The sequence below is a fragment of the Protopterus annectens genome, chromosome 11.part0, assembly GCF_019279795.1.
Source record: "Protopterus annectens isolate FY-2018-M chromosome 11.part0, PAN1.0, whole genome shotgun sequence".
In the NCBI taxonomy this organism is placed as follows: domain Eukaryota; kingdom Metazoa; phylum Chordata; order Ceratodontiformes; family Protopteridae; genus Protopterus; species Protopterus annectens.
Window position 1 is genome coordinate 682362598 of NC_056745.1, and position 13639 is coordinate 682376236.

General features: G+C 42.2%; 1 protein-coding gene across 1 annotated transcript in view; it reads left to right on the forward strand.

The window, feature by feature from the left end:
- POLR3B (RNA polymerase III subunit B) overlaps positions 1-13639 on the forward strand; it is a gene marked incomplete in the record, with an annotated part of 1742661 nt that overhangs the window by 1671918 nt on the left and 57104 nt on the right. Inside the window, 1 exon segment of the mRNA XM_044088141.1 lies at positions 3154-3267. Within this exon segment, the coding sequence (XP_043944076.1) occupies positions 3154-3267 (114 nt within the window).

Consider the following 13639-nt stretch of genomic DNA (forward strand, 5'->3'; position numbering starts at 1 on the left):
AACCCAAGTGTAATGACTACAGCAGTGTTTACACTCGAACATCTACATTTATGGTAGGTACAAAACTGTACTTTCTTGTTGTATATAACATTAAATTCAACAAGTCAGTTATTTAAAGCCAGTTACAGACAATAGTTGATTGGTCCAGGAGAGCTGATTGGAGGAAAATATCGGAAATGGAAAAACAAGGTGCCAGTCTCAAAGCTTAGAAGTTAGTCCATTATTTCAATATTCCTGATAGACCCATTAGGGTTTACCAGCTCAGCAGCCTGTGCAACCTCATTTTTAGTTAAACGTTTTTATTTTTATTTAACAAACAAAACATGACAGCACCCCATGAGCTGACACTATAGAACTATGTTTAAGAAAACTCTTTAGTCTGAACTTCATCAGGTCCATCTAATATAGTGGTTTGTAGAGTGGTTTTTACTTTGATAATTGAAAATGCCTGCTTTTAAGAGGCTATCACCCGACTTTATTAGCCTGTTTTGTATTACATGTAATATGAGAGGCTGTATCTGCCTTTCTGGGGCTTATATTCCTTGAAGTAAAATATTAAAACTTTATTGCAGAACTTTTTCAATTCAGACTTGTTCTTATCAATGATTGTATTACATGTATATATGGATGGCGCAGTGGTGCAGCAGTGGCATTGTCGCCTCACAGCAAGAGGTTCTTCGGGTCGATTCTCAGCTGGAGTGCCTTCTGTGTGGAGTCAGCATGTCCTCCCTGCATTCGTGTGGGTTTTCTGTGGGTGCTCTGGTTTCCTCCCATGTTACAAAGAAATGCATCTGGAGCATTTCTCCCCGGGCCGCCACTGAAAATTGGCTTTGTTCCAAGTCGGACTTTCCCGGTAAACAAATGTTAAATAAATAAAATGTAATATGAGAGGTTGTGCCCACTTGTACTTGTGGTCATATCTCTTGAAATACACTATGAAAGACTAATCTTGTGTTTGGCAAAATGTTTACATTGCCTGCTTATAAGAGGGTCATAGATATGATTAATGTGACCAGTCCCCATTCTTCTTTCTGATGAAGACAGACCTTTTTATATGCAAGGGAGATAGTCACTTAGAGCCTAACTAGGTGACTTCCAGTTTTTGAACAATACATGCATCCAGAGAAGTAGATTACAGTAGAAACAAGTCACAGTGCTCATTTTTACAGAACTCCTGGATGTTGGATGTACACAAGTAGGAGGGAAAATGTAAGTAAAGTTTGAAACTTCACAATATTTTGTATAGGCTTTATTTGCCCAGAGATTAAAAATTCACCAAGCGGTGAACTGCAGAGTATACAAAAACTTTAATAAAAAATAAGTAACTCCAATCTTTGAGCATAGGTAAACTATGACTGTGCTGTAAATTAATACAGCAGTGTGGCGTGGAGCACCGGGATCACAAGTTTCATTGTACTGGAAATTATAGAATTTTTGTTAAATGCAGGCCAAGTGGTTAGAATATTTATACCTGGTTGCAGTGAGCTATCTGCAGTGAGAAGGAGAATATCCCAGGTTTCAGAGTGTGGTTCTGTGGTATTCTAGTCTGGGGGTCCTCACTATCAAGCCTCTTTCTGGGTCTAGCATTTAGTGATGGCTCTTCTGTTAAGAGTCAGGTAGCGAAGACGGTGCAAAGAGAGCTAGATAGCTCTGTGCTGACTAGATAAAAGGCTGGAAAATGGGAGGTATCAGGTGGAAGGGCAGTTAACCAGTTTTCTGAGAGAAGGTGGTGCCCTTAGGCCTGGGGTGGGGTTAGATGATGTATGAGGCTGATGTGATAAGTATGGATGTTGGCTTTCAGTCCGACTAGGAGGCTAGTGTTTGGCCCCCTTTTCTCACTCCTAACAACAAAAGGAAAGCCCAAGTCTCAAATAAGCAGTAGAAAACATTTTCAAGCAACTAAAAGTTGTTTTTTAGGTTTGTACACATCAAGAGGAAAAAAAGCATTTTCAAACTCCTGACACTTGCTGTTTTGATTTATGCACATCTTGAGATACAAAAGAAAAATAAACAGAGTGGCTTGTTTCCTGTGTTACTACAGAACTGAAACATTCAGAAAATCAAACCAGCAGTCTCCTTCCCTAATACTTGATTGAGTAAACCTGTTTTGAAGGTGACCTTGGCCAGATGGCTTTTTGATTGTACTTTTTTCATCAAAAGGAATCCCTTTACCTGGCAGTCCTAGAGCCCATTCTACTTGAGCTGTTGCTACTTTCACTGCCTTTTTTGTTCAGGCCTGTTTAGATGATATTTGTGCAGCTGCTGCCTGGTCTAGCCCTCATAGCTTTGTAAGTCATTTCAAATTAGATATACAGTTCAGATCCAGGTCTACATTTGGCTCCAGCATTTTGTGGAATGTTCTCTTCTGATACCATTGTTTGAATGGCTAGGAACTCTGTTCCATAAGTTGAGGTGAACAAAAAAGACAACATCGGGATATAAAAGTTATATACTTACCACAACACTAGATCTGTGGTGTTGTCTTTTGTCTGTCTCAACCATCCCTTCTCCGTTATCCCTTCCAAATTGCCAACTTTTTGAACTACTTCTGGCTGGCTGTGCAAACTGGCCTGAAGCCCATCTTTGGGACTACTCATCTAGCTCCTTAACTCCCTTCATACCTTGAGGAAAGTTCCTTTGTCATATTCGTAGAACTGGTGTTTCCCTCCATCTACTTATTGGAACACAGTAAGGCAAACTACCTGATGTAAATCAGTGAGGGTTAGTTCATTTTGAGTGAAGAAACATAATGTCGAAGCTGAAGAGCCTGAGGTGACAGCCTGTGATCTGATTGAATTTGGTAGCCCACAGGTTAAAATGGACAGAAGCAACCCTGATTTAGTGTTATGGTAAGTACAGAACACTTTTTTTCTGTCTAAACCAATTCAGAAGCCACATCTTGTTTAGGCTTTCCATAAAACTGCACTTAGGAAATGTGTGCATTGATGCTGTGGGCATCTGTGCAGGAAGCCATTTAATGCTCTTGTGCTGTCATTTAATGATATTGCAGAAGTTGGGGAGAGAGTGGATTAATTTTTTTCTTACTTTAATTACAAGCATCAGTTAAATGTTGCTCCTTGAGATGGAGAAAAGGGTGAGAATTTCAGACTATGTTATATAATCTGTTGATTTGCTTTTCTTTTCATTTCCCAGAGAACCTTTAGAAGCATACATCTATTTTGGCCCTGTGTACTACCAGAAGCTAAAGCACATGGTGCTTGACAAAATGCATGCCAGAGCTCGAGGACCAAGAGCTGTCCTTACCAGGTAAGTCTGACATGATTATCCAACATTCACTTGACACTTCTGGTTTTGAGACTAACATGCTGCACTTAATTGATCAGTATTATTGTGTTCATGTCTAATCTTTGATTAGTAAGGTATGTAATAGAATACTACCTGTTTTACATCTTTGTGATTTCATCTTGTTGCACAGGTCTTCATGCTGTTAAGTTGTGCTTATTCATCTATGATGGCATCTTGCCATCATTTTGGTAGTGGACTCAAGTTTTCATGAGTAGATCCATAAATGTTTTTGTTAAACCCCAGAGAGTCAAAATATAATATCAAAGACCATCATTGGTGGATCGTCAATTGAGGCCATCCTGTCCATAAGTGAAGATTTGGCTTTTGTTTCTCAGAATATCCCATGCTTACTGCCACTGCACTCCATGACATGAGGTGTGACTGTAAGAAAACATCTAGCCCTAGAACTTGATGGTTCTTTTCTGCCAGTCATATCTTGATGTTGATGTATGTCAATGAAAAATCCCTGTAAGCCCACCTCTGTAGCTTAGAGGGGTAAAGTCCTGACTACAGTATTAGTGGTTCAGGCTTTGGAAGAGTGTGACTACCACAGGCCTGCCCATTGTGGATGGAAAGGAGAGGTACTTCTGGTCAGAGATTGGCTGACTGCCATTCAATACAACCAGAAGTTTAAAAACATCCAAGACTGAGGTTTTGAGATTGCCATTGCCAGACTGGGGAAAAGAGCCTCCATTGACACATTGTAGTAGTACAGACACATTTAGGAGGCTCCCACAGTAAGGTTGGTGCTGTTATCAGCCACCTGAAGGAAGGGGATAGAGTTTAATGGAAATGTCTCATCTGCATGAGTAAATTCCAAGTCAGCTGTAAGACCAGCTTGGGGGGGGAGTATCAACAGTAGCAGGAGCTGCGAGAGGGGGAGGTTCATTAATGACAGCAGGCCTCCTATACAGGTCCCTCAGGCTGCTAATCCAGATAGTCTGATGAGAGGATTGGGTGTAGGAAGGCTGATGGTCCACATATGGCCATGGCAAAAATCAGCCTTCGTGCCTGTCAGGATAGTGCCTTCCTTTCGCTTTCATCCAAGGATTTGGCCATATTTCAAAGGTAGGAGACCATTGGACTTTAACTCTTTGGTGGTATCTGAGATTCTACAGATGGGGATATAATGGGGTGGCAAGAAGCATATGGAAAAAATGAGTTGAACACCTTAAAGCAGATCTGCTGTTTATCTTTGTTGCTGATAAATAAACCAGGACTCACCAGCATTATTTTTGCTACCTGGTAGAGGAACATAAAGGGAAGTACTGCCAAAAGTTCTTCTCACCCATCAGCAGATTTCATAGGGAGAAACTTCTGACCTGCCTCAATGCCTGTATTATGGTGGATTGTGGTGGTAGCTGAACGTTCCCACTGGGATCAGTAGAAGAGTCCCAGTATACAGCTCAGCAAGCTCCTGCCTGGTGCCCTGCAGAGTTCTACAGCAGCAGAGAGACAAAAGAGAGACTTTGGAGTGCTTAAGTATAATTTTTCTGCATTTTCTTGTTGTCTTTAGCTAATTCTGCTTAAAACACCGATTTTCTAGAGGTTCTGTGATTTAAAAAGCTTGTTTCAGCTACATATTTTACTTATTTTACTGCCTGCACTTTAACAAAGTCGTTTTTGTGTTTAAATTACCTGTTCAACTGTTGTAGGCTACACACTCGTGTGATAGCCATTTCTGTGCATTTAAAGTGTTTTTTTATTGTATCTGCTTTATTATCTGAAAAAAAAATAAAGACTTGTTTTCCCACCTTTCTAAGCTAGTTTAGTCCAATTTTCAGGTTAGTGCTGAATTCAGGGCTGTGTTATAAGTTTCTGTGTTTGCCCATACATTACTTGGATAGAAGGAAGTTTCTCTGTTCACTGTGAAAGAGGGAGCTTTGAGCAGCCTATCTGTCCCTGGAGGAGTGGTTTCAGCCCAGATATTAGTAGTTTATTGGCCATTTTGGGCTAATTTCTCTCTCTTTCATTTTCCTGTTATAAAACCCACATTTGCAAGGTTTTTGTGCTAGTATACAGCTCAGCAAGCTCCTGCCTGGTGCCCTGCAGAGTTCTACAGCAGTAGAGAGACAAAAGAGAGTCTTTGGAGTGCTTAAGTATCATTTTTCTGCATTTTCTTGCTGCCTTTAGCTAATTTCACCTAAAACACAGATTTTCTAGAGTTTCTGTGATTTAAAAAGCTTGTTTCAGCTACATATTGTACTTATTTTACTGCCTGCACTTTAACAAAGTCATTTTTGTGTTTAAATTACCTGTTTAACAGTTGTAGGCTACACACTCGTGTGATAGCCATTTCTGTGCATTTAAGGTGTTTTTTTATTGTATCTGCTTTAGTTTCTGGAAAAAAAAAAATACTTGTTTTCCCACCTTTCTAAGCTAGTTTAGTCCAATTTTCAGGTTAGTTATGAATTCAGGGCTGTGTTACAAGTTTCTGTGTTTGCCCATACCTTACTTGGATAGAAGGAATTTTCTCTGTTCACTGTGAGAGAGGGAGCTTTGAGCAGCCTATCTGTCCCTGGAGGAGTGGTTTCAGCCCAGTAATTAGTAGTTTATTGGCCATTTTGGGCTAATTTTTATCTCTTTCATTTCCCTGCTATAAAACCCGCATTTGCGTTGTTTTGCCGGTTAGCTAGGGTATAACTATTTCCGGCTCCACAAAGTCTACTCTTCAATTTTTCCCTTGGAACTAGACAAACTTTCAACTTAAGCACTCAAATCATTCACTTCTCATCCCTGCACTTGCCCAAAACTCATAGCAAGCACTAATAAACCTTAGCACTAGACCCCCCTATACTGTAGAGAAGGACAAGGCTCTCTATTTGACCTTACCAGCCAATCAGTAAAACAGTTCACTGTACCTATCCAGGCATGTCCAAAGGGCAGTTTCAGGTGTACTCTCCAGTCCAACTGATGAATCTGGGCATTTTGAGGCAATGTTACAATTGCCTCATGTACACAGACAACCCTCTCCTCCTTCCACCAAACACTAATACATGCAAGAGATGCAATTATACAGCCAAACTGGAGGCTAAGCTCTCTCAACCCAAGACTGGACCAGGCAGTCAAGAGGAGAAGGGAATTACTTGCATCACACCACCAGTCTCACATAGACTTATGAAACCAGCACTGACAAAAAACACACATAAATACACAAAAACATACCCGGAGGCTCTAAGTAAAAATCTGCAAAAGCAACAGAGACCTCCAAAGTAGACACCCAAACAACTTCCACCCCCCAACACAAACCATGAAACACATACTTCACAAAACCAGTGTGCCACACAATCACAGCCCTTAAGGCAAAATAACATACCCAACACACTAGTAATAGGTGACACTATAGTCAGGCACACTGACGTCCCACTCACTAGGCTGAACAAGAAGGTTACTGTTAGTTGCCTGTCAGGTACCAGGATCTGCCACATAACACAAGCACTCAGGTCACTCCAGAACAAGTACAAATTTGACTCTGCCATTGTCCATGTTAGTGTGAATGACCTGAGCCGTACCTCCCTGGACTACATGAAGAGACATGGAGGAGCTCTCTGATCACATAGCCCAGGCTGGTATGACCCTGACTCTGTGTAGCATCCTGCCGTCACCAAGAATGATACCACGGTATAGAGAAAAAATTATCAATTTCAACAATTGGCTAAGCTTCTGGTGTCATTCAAAGGGGATCCAGTGTCTGTCAGCCTGGGATGACATGCTCGACAAGCCACACTGCTTTGCTAGAGACGGCTTGCACCTGTTACCCTTAGGCTTTCGAATACTGGCCAAGGCTCTTGCCACCCCTATAGTGCCTTTTTTAGGCAAGGCTCAAAAGACAAACTCACTGCCGTAAATAGCACAAGTAACAAAAAACTGAGGGTAATGCTGCTCAGTACCTGAAGTCTAAACCTCAAAATGCACGCACTCGAGGCACTCCTCAGTATGGAGAAAATCGATATATGTGCAGTAACAGAAACCTGGTTTAAGGCTCCAGAGAGCACCCCAACTCTACCAGGCTACAACTCATACCATACATTTCGGCCACAAAACCCGGGCCGAAATACAAAAGCCAGGGGAGTATCCATATTCATCAAGGATATCCACACCTCCAGATTAGTGGCACAGCACGATGCTTCAGAGATCATCCACGTGCAACTAACAACGGGCAAAACTGCTATTCAAATTATAGCTTGCTACAGATCACCCAACATGTCCCAGGACCCACACTCCGCATTCCTGGAAACACTGGGAAACATAAAGGTCCTACCAAACACCCTGATATTGGGTGATTTCAATTATCCAAACATTAACTGGGAGAACTACTCAAGTACGAACTCCCTGGATCAACTGGTTAACACCCCCACCAGAGGTGACAACATATTGAACTTGGTCATCACCAACATGGGCGACCGGTGTTCCACACCTGAGGTCATCTCCTCGCTGGTTAGATCTGACCATAAACTAATCACTCTGGATATCCACATTCCACCACCACCCCCGGTCAAAGAAACCACCGTGAAAAACTTTTCAAAAGCAAACTTCACGTTACTTAAGACCGAAGCGGGAAGTTATAAAGCCCCCATGCTAAGGATAATGCTGTCCAAGCTGCAGAATCCCTTACTAATGCACTCTACGGGCGCCTACAAGAATGCATGGATCGGGCTATCCCAAACAAAATCAAGACTCACTCCTCCAAGAAAAGGAAACCAGTGTGGTGGACCCCTGCCATAAACAAGCTATACAATAGAAGGAGGAAACTAGTACAGAAAAGAGTAAAATCCCAAGAAGGGAAGACATTCCTGATCAGTATCAGCAAGAAACTACATTCCCTCATAAAATCATCCAATGCTAGCTTCGAAAGAAAAATTGCCACGGACTCCAAAGATAACCACAAGGCATTCTTTAGCTATGTCAAGAATCTAAGTGGCAATTCTCAGATCTGCTCGGAGATGCACTGAACCTACCGATATAGCCAACATCCTGGCAGACAGGTTCAGTGCAAACTTCACCCCCCGAAAGGCCCATAACTATACCAGAAGAATATAGTGCCCCTGAAATCACAGATACTCAGGTTAAAACAGCCCTTTCTAAAGCCAAAAACACAGCATCAATGAGAACGGATGGTGTCCCAGGCTGCGTCCTACACGAGCTCAAAGATGAACTAACCCCTCACCTAAACACACTGTTTAAACTCAGCCTCTCCACAGGCTACGTGCCCACAGAGTGGTGCACAGCAATGGTTATTCCGCTCCACAAAGGTGAAGCCACATTGGACCCTGGGAACTATCGCCCTATAAGCCTGACTAGCTTGGTCTGCAAAGCTGTGGAGCGCATCATCATGGATCTCATTAACAGAGACATTGGAAACCTCCAAACACTGGACCCAACCCAGATCCGCTTTGTTAAGGGCAGATCATGCCTCCTAAACCTGGTGGACTTCTTTGAGACAGTTACCAAGTCTATAGACGAGGGAAAGGTGGTCCACACAGCCTACCTAGACCTCGCAAAGGCCTTTGACACTATTCCACACTCCGGTATTATAGACAAGATCACCAGCCTGAACATAAACCCCTACATCATGAGATGGGTTGCCAACTGGCTCACAGACAGAACCCACATGGTAAGAGTTGCAGGAGCTAGGTCTGACTCTAAACCTGTCATAAGTGGTGTTCCCCAGGGCTCAGTCCTAGGACCCTTCCTGTTCGGCATATATTTCTCGGAGGTACAGGCAATCACAGGAGGACTATGGCTCACCAAGTTTGCAGACAACTGCAAACTAGGGGCTATAATTGACTCTCCGGCTGACACAGACATCCTCCAAAAGGGTCTCTCTGAGACAGATACCTGGTGTCAAAACCATGGTCTCAAGCTAAATGCCAAAAAGTGCATAGTCATCCCCTTTGGAAAAAACAAAGTACCCACAAACTACCACATAGGTGGTAGCCCCCTAAATACGGAAGACATAATAAGGGATCTGGGGACCCAAGTAGATAGTAACCTCTCCTTTGATAATCACATTGCCAGAGTGGTTAGAAAATCCTTCTATGTGGCCCACCTAATCACAAAAGGGTTTGCATCCAGATCGAAAGAGGTTATTGGGCCCCTCTACGAATCACTCATCAGACCCATCATAATAGAGTACAATGCCCCATTTGGGATGTACCTTACAAGACACCTGCAACAACTGGAAAGACCACAGAAGTTCCTCACCAAGAGGATCACTGGCCTCAAGCAGATGCCCTATGCAGCTCGACTGAAGAAACTCCAGCTGTACTCGGATGCATACTGCCTACTCAGAGGTGATCTCTGCCTGACATACAAGGCCATGTCCATCCAAGAATTGATGGACATGCTCCACCTAAAGAAAACCATATTCCCTTGAGCCACACACTCCAGGGATCTAAACCTCACCACAACAATAAGTAGGACGTGCTGGAGGGATAGATTCCTGTCCCAGAGACTTCCCATGCTCTGGAACAAGATTACAATAAACATTAGGCAAAGCTCCTCGCTAACCCTCTTCAAGAGAAACCTTGATGAGTGGATGAGAAACAAAGTTTACCCCAGGGATCACTTCAATGGCTCTGCTGGACAGAAGCACAGGGAACTAATCTAAGGGGGCGGCGAAAGCCAAACACATTCTGGCTAGGCTTATAAATGCCTTCGTGCAGATAGCCTAGTACCTACCTATGAACCTATGTACAGCCCCTGATCTGTAGTGGAGCATCACAGAAGGCCTAAGAAGAAGACGTACACCTCAGCCAAGCCTTTTTCTTTGAGGTGTTTTTTTTTTTCAGAAATGACCCTCAAGTTTTTACAGGTGTTGAGTTCATCCTGTTGTTATGAGACAACCATCCTCCAGTTCACTGAATGGAAAGGGACTCAGAGAAGGTGCACACCTGGTTTCCATGGTAGGATCATGTGCCCTGGAGTGTAGGCACTCACCATATTCTTATTGGTTATCTAGAGACTTAGAGAATTTTTGAGGTCAGGTCAGATGGGAGTTTGAAGCAAAGGCTGCAAGAAAATGCTCTTAGGGAGCATGGCCTAATGCTTGCCATCACCCCTGTATAGGCCTTTCTCACCTCACTGCTTTCATTGGCAGTCCAGTTGTCAATTCCCCGTCTCCTGGCCTGTGGCAGGTGCCATTGCTTAACTTGTCCTTGCAGGAACTCGTGCATGAACTGGTCGATGTGGGAACTCCCTCCTATTCAGGATCCTTTCAAGAGTTGAGGACCAGGAGGCCTTTGTCTGTAAGAGAATCAAGGACAATGACTCCCCCTTGTAAGACCCCTTCTTTGAAGAAACTTTAAGGTTCATGAGATTCTGTGTACACTGCCCTGTGAGCCCCATTCCTTAACCCCAGAAATACCTTAACATGTATTTCAGTGAGGAGGAGATGGCTTGCAGCATCACCTCAAGGACCCATTAATCATAAATGCTCTATTTGTAGCCTGTGAATACCAGTGCTGCATTCCTGACATCTCACAATAGCAGATCCCCTCTTTTAGCCTTTAGCTGAGTAAGGCAAGTCCCTTACCAGGAGCCTTTAGGTCAGCTCCTAAGTGATCTCTCTGCTGTGGCAAGTGGGGGAAGTGTTTGAGTTTGAGTACTACATTAAGAATGTGGGCTCTCAGCTTTAATCTCATCTGTATGGATTCTAGCTGTCCTTAGTACACTGGGTATTAGTGAAGCTTTCTCTTCTCCTCAAGCGCTGTTTATTCCTTTTGCAACAGCTGCATGTCATGTAGCCTGCTGCAGGTTTTGCTGTACTGATGCTGTAATAAGGGCTTCAGGTGCAGTCATATACCTGCACATGATGGCTTGTATGAGGTCCTCCTTCCTTGAGGAGGAACTCAGAAATTCTGCTTTGACTGCTGATATTAGGTGGGGAAGTTTTCTTTGACAAGGTCTTTAACAGGTAGGTGGACAGCCTTTTGCATAGGAAATATGCTTACTGCAGTGTGGAGGACCTATATTATCCCATTCAACCTCATCAGCCTCCTCTTCCAGGCTCAGCACTCACCAGAAAAGGAGGAAGTCTCATCACAGAGCAAGGAAGACCCTAAAGTGTCGCATGGTCTTACTTCCTTCTGTGACTGAGAGTACCAAGTAACCCAAAAGACCCAACCCCTTTGGCCTAATAGTTGTAGTTCTGTCATCACTATTTTAAATCAGTCTTGGTTTGAGCCATTTTTCATAGTGGGGATATAAACTTGTTTGAATATGTCACTGGGACAGGAATTAATTGCAGATTTCTGCTTACTCTCTATTCTTCTGATGATTTTGGACTTTTCTGAGAACTCTTCAACTTCCTAACTTATCGTTTTGGGACATCTATACTGATTAATTTGGGGAAATTGAAAGATTTGGCTAGATGATGGGTTAGCAGATTTGTCTAATGACTTGCCTTCATGGTGAGAGGTTTTGGATTTGTTTAGACCATTAACATTGCTACTCACATTAGACTTTCACTTGATCTAGGTTTCTAAATGGGGTTAAACTAGTTGTGATTTTGGTAGTAAAACTAGTCTTGCAGTCTGACCATGATGTCGATTTAGAGCTTTTTTCTGTTAGTATCTGATGATAAGTTAGCAAATTGCAGAACTTGAAATGATGCAGCTAAAATCTTTCATCTGTACCCGATAATCTTATTAATGCTTAATACTGATGATCCAGATCAGGTTGTCTTAATATGCAATAGACTTGTCTCAGAGGTCCTGGCTCACCTAACTCTAAAAAGTACATGTACAGTTTCTTTTGATCTTTGTGAACTATGGTATGACCATAATCTGCATTCCAGTAAACAAACAGGATGGAAATTAAAATGTACTTGGAGGCAGGCCCACTTTGTTGTAAATAGTCGTAGAATAGATGTGGATATCAGATCTGAAGAAGTACTCGGTTATGTATGAAAGTGCTAATCTTTTATTTTATTTTGTGTATTGAATCAGTGCGTTTTATTGGATTTATTAAATTTTCTTGCACTACTGCAGTTTGGTTTACTTTGATACAAAATATCATTAGAGAAAAGACTGTATATTTCTCCTTAGAAGGTATTTTTGAAGTCAGACTTGCTCCTTCTGGTTTTGTTTGGTATGAGTTTGTTGCCGTGTGTTCTGAGGTTATGGAGTTGGTAATTGAGCAAGCATTCGACAACCTGCAATAGTTTTGACCTTTATGCTAGATATTTAAAACATTGTTTACTTGTATTAAGTCTCGTTGTTTACAGGATTGTAAATTCTTAGCTGTTTTAAAGGTTGATCCAATGCTCTGTCTGATTTCATCCTGTGGGACTTTGAATCTGACACTGGCCAATTATAAAGCCTTTAGCCGACAGGTCTAGTTTGCTGCCATTCAGGTCTGCAGCTTGGTGTTGACTTTGCTCTGGTATCTCTATTTAAACTAGTTAGCATAGTGATCTGGTAAGAGTTCATTGTTCCCTTGCGCTTAGTTTGTTATCCTTTTTGCCTTTTTTTCTTCTAGGGTCGATAGTTTTAATTGTGTCATCCCCTTTCCCTTCCCATCCTTTTGCCAGCCTATAGCTAATGTGTTGTGTGTGTGTGTGTGTGTGTGTGTGTGTGTGTGTGTGTGTGTGTGTGTGTGTGTTTTTTTCAGGGGTATGAATATGGGCTTTAAAAAGTGTGCTTTCTGCTGACACAAGTTGCCTTCCCAGGAGTTGCCAAACTGTTAGTTTAATAGTTTGACACTTAAATATTTTTTTCACAAGTCTATAGTATCCTAATGCAATGTAGTCAGACCCGGCTGCTAAAGTGACTTACATGCCTCCTACCAGCATATAAATATTCATGCTGTAAATATGGCTGCAGTATGTTGACTTCTGTGTTTGGGAAGCTGTTTTTAAAACATTTTTTTCCAAAGTGTGTTTTGAAGCTAATTATTTTTACCAAAAAGACTGTACAAACGAACACTTTTTAATGTAAAAATGAAGGTTGATTTTGCTCCCTTAGACATGATCTGTAGCCATCAATAACTTCACTCTTTCATCACATGACACTTCAATTATACAAAACCATCATTCTCTCTCTCTTTTATCATGCCAAACCAGTGGTCTTAAGCACCATGGAAGCCCCCAAATGCAGAAGTGCCACATATGTTGATCATCTGCCTCCACTTCTTTATATCTGTAGCATTGTCTGAAGCTTTACAACCTTCCCATGTCTTCCCACGTTTTCCTGGCCAGCATATGCCACCACAGATGCAGCATCCTTTTTTTAGATCCTGCACACACACCCTTCATGCTTCCTTCCACATCCCATCCTCTAGCCATGTCCCATTGTCTTTAACCCATCTCTTCCATTCCCTTCTCTCCCTTCAG